General features: G+C 45.5%; 1 protein-coding gene across 1 annotated transcript; it reads right to left on the reverse strand.

The window, feature by feature from the left end:
• Positions 1-4,599: 4,599 nt before the first annotated feature.
• On the reverse strand, positions 4,600-7,956 carry LOC108800198 (olfactory receptor 10A3-like). The gene is made up of 3 exons (XM_018572156.1): positions 7,950-7,956; positions 5,331-5,555; positions 4,600-5,237 (listed from the first exon to the last, which is right to left on the reverse strand). Exons 1-3 carry the CDS (start codon positions 7,954-7,956, stop codon positions 4,600-4,602), a joined length of 870 nt encoding a protein of 289 aa, XP_018427658.1.
• Positions 7,957-9,323: the final 1,367 nt, after the last annotated feature.

A 9,323-nucleotide genomic window follows, 5' to 3' on the forward strand; every position in this document is an offset into this window, starting at 1 on the left:
AATTTTCGTTTTATTGAACATAAGTAAAGTAAAAGACATACAGTGTGATCAAACATATATCACATCTTTCAAGCGGAATGCCGCGGAACTGTCAAGCAGCTGGGTAACGATACTATACAGTACAGTAAGGACCGTGTTGTTGGTAACAAACTTCCCCCTGTGAACAAAAAAACTAAACCGTGAAATCACAGCACACAAAAACGTGCACAAGGGTGCAAGGTCCTTCAATCAAGAATGGACCCATTTCCCGACCCCCCGGGGCGCAAGGCTCCTGATAGGGGTTGAGACTGTTGGTCCACCAACCCGAAGGCCGGTGGACCGCGATCCTTTGGGGACCTGCCGAAACAGGTCCCTCACAGTACTAGGCAGGGGGGCTCTCCCGAAGAGAGACCCCCTCCTGGGTGGGAGGAGACAGAGAACCCTATATAAGGGCACAGAATCTCCCCCCAGCATCAGGAATAGGCCCCGAAGAAACCTGCACCTTCAGCATCTGTGGGTCAAATAACGCTTTTAAAAAAAAGCCAATCGTGCATCGTGCATTAAGTGCAATAAATAAAGAGTGCCAGTGCACCACGCTGACAGGCCTTAGGGGCCGGAGTGCAAAAATATTGCCCCGGACTAGCCATAAGGCCTGTCCAAGAGGCGATGTGCAGAATCTGCAAGGTGGTGTGTGACCGAGTGCTACAGTGAGTCAATATGGGGTCCCACACCCAAGTGACTTTCTCAGCACCCCTGGGATGCCACCCCCAGGGGGCACAGGCTTCTGCCGCCCCCAACCCTCCAGTCTCGATCAAGTTTCGGATCTGCCCATTATCAGGAGTCTGAGCACCTTACAGAGGTCTGACTACCAAGCGCACCCATTAACGAAGAGTCGTTAACCCGGTGTCCGCAACCTCCTCCAGTACTCAGACAATTACACCGGCAATTGGCTACCGGTGCATCTTTGACTGATAAGAACAGATACTACAATTGATCTTAGCCAAAAAGGCAGAGAAGCGATTAATCCAAATGTTTGATAACCAAATGCGGATGAATACAAATTTCATTCGGAAGGAAACACAACAAGTGGGAGAGCTATGTGTCATTTACCACCCTCTGGCTTCTCCGACTTGTATCTCACATGAAAACAAAGTAACAGAATATTGTTACAAAATGTAAATAATGAAAGAAGTCGAGAGATCCGTGTTATTCTGTGACAGCTTCTGCTTCTTCGCTGACATTCCGATCCCGAATGTAAAGAATCTGACAGCTTTCACAGAGTACACTAACATCTTCAACTGGTCACAGAAATAATAATAATAAAAAAAACAATTTGGGGTCCGCCCCCTTACTTCATACCAGGCCTTTTAGGTCTGGTAGGAATGTTAGGGGGGACCCCATGTAAAAAAAAAAAAAAAAACAGTGTGCGGTTTCCTGGCAATTCATACCAGACCCTTTAGGTCTGGTAGGAATTTTAGGGGAACCCCACGCCAAAAAAAACCCGCAGGATTCCCCGTAAAATCCCATACCAGACCCTTAATCTGGGCAGCAGCATGGAAGGGCAGGAAAGGGGGGCGTGAACGAGTGGCCCCCCCTCCCTCCACCATACCAGGCCACATGCACTTGGCATCGGGAGGGTGCTTTTCCATGGGGGACCTTGTGGTTGTGGGGGTCTGCGGGCAGGGGGGATCATCTGCATCTGGGTACCCCCCTTCATGAAGGGGACACCCAGATGCCACCCCCCTTGTGAATGAGTAAGGGGTACTTTGCCAGTGGCCCATCCTCATGACCCCAAAGTTTTGAGGGTGTCAACATCCACCCATTGCCTCAAATAATCAGAGATCATATGGCTCAGACATAGCCTATAACTGCTGCCAACAGATAGCCCTGGGTGCTGCTTACTAAAGAAGGCTTCGAAAGTCTTCCTTAGGCAGCTACCTCCACCACCGTTCCTCCTTCTACTGACAGAACGATAAAAGTCTTGGTCATTTGGAAGGGAACGATGGCTCTAATGACTCTTATATTGACCAGAGGAGGCCATTAAGGTGGCCTTCTGGGTGAAAACATGGCAGCCGTGTATGTCACTGTGGTACAACATTTTTTCTTACATGCCAGCTGCTGTGGAAGAGATACCTCCCTGGTCAAGGTTACAGTTTGAGATTTTGAAACTCAAAGTAAGGTTAAAGCCTATGCTTGTCCCTATTCTGCGTGGCCCCATGCTGACCTTCTTCCCAACTGGAGCTGCTATGAGGTAAGCCTCTCAAACTCTTTGTAAGGCTTTCCATTCCCATTTGCTTGAGGTTGCAGATGGAAATATTTGTGTAGTGGGAAAAGAGTGCAGTAAAAAGAGAGAAAAAAACTTTTGATAGTATTCATGTGGCTCCTCATGCATGTAGTGGTCAAATGACTGGTAGATTATTTACCACACGTAATACACTGAAGGCAGAGTCTGCAAACCACGATGACTCTGTCTACAGCACTCCTGTGGAGTGAACCTGGGGATACCAGTGGCTTGCTCCGTGGAGCAGAGAAATTCATTGTACTAGCGGGTTGCTCCCTCCACTCCTGCACATGAATGTCATTTAGCTTCACTGAGGTTGTGCTTATCCCTCACTTTTCTCCTATACTATCTCTGGCACACACAATCTGAGACCTCATCATCATCCCCAACCTCCCCATCACTGGAACCAACTTGGCAGTGAGCTGCAGCTGCAGGAACATCACTGACAATTGGTTCTCCCTGCCTGTTGTCCCCCTCCCTTTTTTCTCCTGCTGCTCTCCTCCTTAACATCACATTTTAGTGAGGCTGTGCTTAAATACTTCAGATAATTCCTCCATTAAAGCTTGCAGGGGCCATGGTGGAAATACCTGTTGAAGAATAGGAAGAACAGGATGCGTTTGCAGCTGCTCACTGGGCTCTCTCCCTAGCCTGGAGTCCTGCTACTAGGAGCTTGGCTGCTGCCAGCTCCTCTGGGCCTACCATGTGCTTCAGAAAATATTCTGAATTCTTAAAACCTCTTCCTCCATGCTGACCTAAGTCAATTGAGACACTGGAGCATCAGTGAAACCTTCATCGGTCCAAGCTGCAGTCATGACCTGGTACAGAGGAGACACAAGAACCTCTGTTGTGATGGAATTACTTCTTCCTACTATGAGAGGAGTGGGTGAAGCCAGTGGCGGAACTAATAACCAAAGGGCCCTGGTGCAAGATTTTATCTTGGGCCCCCCTCCCAAGACGGGGGGGGGCGTGGGAGCGGATCACACTGCCCCCCCCCCCGGTCTCTAATGTTGCAGTAGCATGCTGGACCTACCTGAGACCCTGCAGAGCACACCATAGATCCTGTATAGCCCACCTGAGACTCTCTATGGTGGGCTCTGCAGGGTCCCAGGTGGGCTGGTCTGGTCTGGTCGTCGGGATGCCGCCCCGGTACAGTTGATAACCATGTAAGAGTGACCCCTCACATGGGTACCGGCCATACCCCTCTGATGGCGGTGTTCTATCAAAGGATGTGACTACATTAAAAAGTGTGACCGGTGACATGGTCACACGTTTTAACGTAATCCCGCCCAGTTTTTCGGCGGTGGAATGTGTGACCGCCAATAGATGAAGCATTCCAGCACTTTCCCAGCTGTTCCAGGGCAGATCGGTATCGCAGATTGCATGTGCAGGAGAACCGATCTGCCCTGGAACAGCTGATCGGTCCTGAAATGTCACTTCTCTCCGACTGCGATCTTACATTCCACCGCACTCACAAAGTCGGATACAAGTGACATTTCAGGACCAATCAGCTGTTCCAGGGCAGATCGGTTCCCTGCACATGCGATTTGCGATGCCGATCTGCCCTGGAACAGTGGAGAAAGCGTTGGAATTCTTCACCTATTCCACCGAACAAGCTAAATCTCAACTGGGAGTCCCACCTGAATTACACAAGGCCCAGCTGGGTGGAGGCACTGCCATGAATAAGTAAAGTATTATTAAGGTCCCATATTGTAGAGGCTCTGGTCTATATGTTTGCCTACGGGTTACCATGTAGCTGATTAGGGTAGACCATTGCACTCGATCCCCCCTCCCCGAAAAAGGGCAACACAGCTGAATATAAATATATTTATATTTTAATCAGATATGTATTTATTGTTATTATTATTTCTTTCTTTTATTTTTATATTTATTTATTTTTTATTTATGCATTATATATTTTTATTTATTTTAGTTTAATTATATTTTAAATGCAACCAATGAAAGTACCTGCATTTTAATTGGTATTATTCTCTTGGAGTGTGAGAGGAAAAAGCAGTAGAAGGAAGAGTCAGTTCATGCGCTATCAAAATGCATGCTAACTGGAGGAGAAAGCAGAGAGTTGGCGAGATAATCTTATCACTGTTCTCCTTTTCCTTTTACTGCCCAGTCACAGGCCTGGGGGCAGTTCCAGGATGACCTGGGTTTAGAGGAAGATGGTTGAATGACGCTAGCCATCAGACTGAGGGCATCTAGTTGACAGAAACATAGCATTGTGGGAGAAATCGCTGGACTGAAGGTGAATACTGCAGCAAAAGCCATATTTTTTATCTTTTAATGGGCCATTCATTTTTACCTTGTTATATTTTGGCTGGAGTTCTGCTTTAGGGCAAGAGGCTGCTGTTTTTTAAGTTAAGCATTCTAATATACTTAACAATGACTGTCCTTATCTCCTGGTTTCGAAAGCTGTAGACCAGAGGGTTGAACAGAGGAGTCACCAAGGTGTAAAGCAAAGACAGGGACTTGTTGTTGTTTACAGTGTCCTTGCTAGATGGAGATAGGTACACCGAACACAAAGTGCCATAGTACATGGATACAACCATAAGGTGGGAACTGCACGTGGAGAAGGTTTTCTGTTTGCCAGTGGTGGAAGGGATCTTCAGGATGGCTCGAAGGATGAAGATGTAGGTCGCTATGATGAACAAGAGTGGAAGCAGAACGACGGCAAAGGAAGTCACAGATGTAATCACATCTATCAAATACGTATCGGAACATGAGACTTGAATGAGTTCCGGAATATCACAAGAAAAGTTATTAATGACATTGAGGTCACAAAAAGATAATTCCTTTAAGAAAACGTAATGCACAACAGAAAGCGCTATGCCGACCAGCCAGGAGAAGATGACCATTTGTAACTGATGTCGCAGTGTCATGATGATGGTGTAATGTAACGGTCTGCAGATGGCCACGTACCTATCAAAGGACATGAAGGCCAGCAGCAAGCACTGGGAAATCATCTGAACTGAAAGCAGAAAAAAATGAGAAATACATCCGGAAACTGACATTTTCCCACTGCCGGCCAGCGTCAGCCATAATAGGTTGGGCACAATATCACAGGTGAAGAGGACTTCAGACAGGGACAACTGGCTGAGGAAGAAGTACATGGGAGAGTGAAGACTCTGGTTGACTGCAACCAAGATAATGACAAGGGTGTTGCTGGTTAAGGCCATAATAAAAATGATTAGAAAGACAATGAAGAGTAAAATCCTGAAGTTTTTGAGGTCTCCGAGGCCCAGTAGGAGAAATTCTGTGACCAGCGTCTGGTTCCTCTTAACATTTTCTGAAAACCCCAAGATAGCAGATGGTCAAAACCGTAGAAATGAAGACAGGAATCACATTTCTCAATTCAATTACATTTATGAAATGTGTGCTGGTTTATGTGATGTCATTGGCGATTGCGAATGGATTTGAGATCACAAGGTAACTGATTCCTGGTTAAAAATAAAACTAGGCACCTCAGGTGCATTCAAAACAAAAGGTGTGCAAAGCCCTATAGTTTATTTTCTTTAGAAAGAAGCTACAACTGAAGTAGAAAAGCCTGTCCCCTGCTGGCATCCTGCAGAGTGGGACCCTCCCTGTATGCATGGAAGCAGTGGTCTCTCCACTCCAAACACACCCCATGCTGAGTTACAGCTAGAGTTCTCCAATGTGTTATTCCACCCCTTTGTTGTGCCTACACATTCTGTCTGAGAGAGTCTTTGTCACACCTAGAGACCTTGTACATTTTATCTGTGTTCCCAGCTATCTTCTATGAGCTACTAAACAGCTCCCCTATGCAGAGGAGATGAGGAGATGGAGAGGTGTTTGTGGTACAAATCAGGAGATCAGCCTAGGTTTACAATGCTGCTCCTCCGTAGATACAGTACATTGAGTAAGCATTGTCCTCCTACCCAGATAGCAAGGATAACGTGCCACAAACTTGTGTCAGGGTTAAGTTTTAATTCTTGTTAACTTTAGCTGCACACATTCCTGGCAGGTTGTAGACTTGCAGAACACTCGCAGCACAAGTTCTAGTTGACACTTTTTGAATTTGTAGCAAATTTGCTTGGCAAGTCTACAGCAAGAGTCCTGCAGGTCTTAGCAAGAGCTCTGCAAGTGTACAGCACTTTTGCAAAGCACGTTGATCTGGAGACTTGCAATGCAGACTTGCTGTAATTGTGCAACAAAATTATGAAGCTTGGCAAAGTCTGCAATAGTTTAGCAAGTTATTTTCAAACTTGCAGCACAATTGCTTGCTATCTGGGTAGGACAGGAAGTGTGTTAATGGTGGGATCACCAGGTGAAAATAAAGCCTGAACAATAAAACAATGAAGCCATCTAAGGACTGGTAAGCTGCAATTTATCACATTCTAGTTCTTGGGTTTAAAGTGACATTAAAGGATATCCCCCCCCCAATGCTAGTGTAAGGACTTACCTCAAATGATGCCACTTGATCCGATCATCTTCTTCTTTCCAGTAGTTTTCATCAGTCCCTCCAGCGCTGCTGCCGGTCTCCGATCCAGCGCTAACTCCTGTCTCTTCCTGTCTCACGGTGTCTGTGCGGGTGCACACTGCCAGGCTGCCTGCATTGACTTACCTTGTGTCTCTCCTTGTCTCCCGGCTGAAGATCTGTATGGTGCATGTGCCCAACTCATGATCCTTTTAGGCCGCCCAAAATTGTTCAGATCTTCGGGCGGGAGCGAGCGGCGGAGACAGGTAGGTTTCAACCTTTTTCATAACCTTTTTTAAAATGTTTTTGGATATATGCTTGTTAGCAATAGATATATGTAAAAAAAAAAACAGTGTTTAATTATCCTTTAAATTCACTTTTAAGTCAGTGTGAAATCTGTTCTTTGCTTTTATTCATGTGTGCAAAGCAGGCCCGGCGCTACCGCAAGGCAAGTCAGGCGGCCGCCTGAGGGCGCTGCTGGGTGAGGGACGCAAAAATGCACCTTGCCTGTGTAGGCAAGAATGCTAGCACCGGCCCTGGTGCAAAGTAATGGGAATGCATAATACAGTGTGTTGTGAGATGGGACTGTCCAAAAAAACCCAATGTCATCGACTGCTCTCTGTAATCTACTTCCAAAACCCAATGTAGTGAAATGATGTAGATAAAACAAACAAAAAAATAATGACAACAATATTACCACCTTCAAAACTTCATGGATCCATTTTAAGGGATAGTGTACATGGGCTTTTGAGATCGGTCCAAGTGTATATACAATGAGTAGTGCAAGTACAGAATACAATCCTGTTGATTCTACCAGGAATCCAGAGTCCTTGTAAATTTGATCTGCCTTCCCAGCTATCTTCTGAGAAATACCAAACAGCCCCCCTATGTAGAGGAGATGAGGAGTGAGTGAGGTGTTTGTAAGACGAATCATAAGATCAGCCTAAGGTGACAACATTTCTCCTCCATACATACAGTACAGTGAGTGAGCGTTGTCCAACTAGGACAAGAAGATTGCCACTGGTGGGATCACCAGGTGAGGAAAACCTGAAACAAACAATGAAGTCACCAAGTCCATGGGCTGGTAAGCTGACATACTGTATATTACATCTTAGGGCAGTGTGAAATGTGTTCTTTGCTTATATTCATGTGTGCAAGGCAATGGGAATGCATGATACATGGATACCAGGCGTACAAACTGGTCAGATGTTTCCTGGTGGGAGTTGTGTCCATGTCCTCTCTTACCTGGCATGGTCCTGTGACGTTCAGCAGCAGAGTGAGCTGCACTATGATAGAGATAGAGAAGTGAAGATGGATTTATATTCTTCCCCTTTATCCCGGAGGAGGATTCATTATTACCAACAGACCTGTTAATTCTCTGACATATATTTATCTTTTACCACATTTGTATTGTTAATTGTCTCGATGATTATGCAGCAATTCCCCTCTGTGAATATTTTTAACGCTTTAAGATTTTTACATCCTCAGGGATTGATATTCCAGACGTGGCCCAATTAATTTTTTATTGAGATGTTTAACCCATTTGTGTATTGTATTGATACATACGGTGCAATCCAGTTTGTGATTAACCAGCTGATTACATTTGTACTTTCTAGACAATGTTTTTGGGACTTTTAAGACACACAAATTGTTAACAATTTTTAAAAGAATCATTTTATTCCCTAATGTTAAAATATCAATAAAGTTATAGTTTAAGTTAAAGTTATACCTTATATCAGCCCAACATATAATGCATACTATTATATTGTTACATTTCACATATTTACATCACTTCCTGTTAGATCGCGATGGCCTCTCCTCCATATGAGTAATATGTTCCGATCCTCTGTGCAGGACAAACACTGGAGCGGTCAGCTGATCACTCCAGTGTTTGTAAATAACTGGATTTACATCACTTCCTGTTCATTCATGAGTTTGTCAATGGGGAGTAGCATTGTACAGAGGCTCCTCCCCATTCAGAAACTGGATGATAGTAAATATTTTCTGCATGAATGGGAAGCCTCTGTGCTTTCCATTCATTTAGAACAGAGGCTGCAGAAAAAGAGATTGAGGACTTTGTGTCCTCAATTTCTTTTTCTATTTTAAAAGGGAAATATCAGGGGGCTGTTTAGACCCCTAATATTTCCCCAAAGCCCCCCCAAGAGTAAAAAAATATTAAAAATTAAAAAATAAGAAATAATAAAAATAAAAAAAATAGTAAAAAATAAAAAAAAAATCCTGGAGGCGGGGCGCTGGGTGACGTCACACGCCTGTTGGGGGGGCATGGTTTTTTTTTGCCTCGGGTGCAAAAGGAGCCTGCTACGGCTATGCTCCCACGGTGCTCATGCCGGTGCCGGCTGAATGTGTCAGACGCCGCAGATGGAAAGGGACGGAACACCTCTCCCCATGTCGGCCACATTCAGCCACACAAGCACCGCGGGAGGACAGGACGCCGCGGCCTCTAGAACGCACTGGAATGCAAGCTGGCCGACTCCCTGCGTTCAGCGGCGGGGGGGGGGTTGTATTGAAGTCAATGGCACCGCAGCCATGCCCCCCGTCCACAGGGCGATCACCCGCACCCGGAACACAGGCAGCATTAGTGCCTTCATTCCCGTCACT

The sequence above is a fragment of the Nanorana parkeri genome, unplaced genomic scaffold, assembly GCF_000935625.1.
Source record: "Nanorana parkeri isolate BGI_ZX_2015 unplaced genomic scaffold, ASM93562v1 scaffold1954, whole genome shotgun sequence".
Taxonomy (NCBI): domain Eukaryota; kingdom Metazoa; phylum Chordata; class Amphibia; order Anura; family Dicroglossidae; genus Nanorana; species Nanorana parkeri.

Coding starts and splice junctions, on each gene's coding strand:
- LOC108800198 (XM_018572156.1), bottom strand. Junction 5,238..5,330: donor GTCTGAAGTCCTCTTCACCT/GTGATATTGTGC, acceptor TTCTGCTTTCAG/TTCAGATGATTTCCCAGTGC.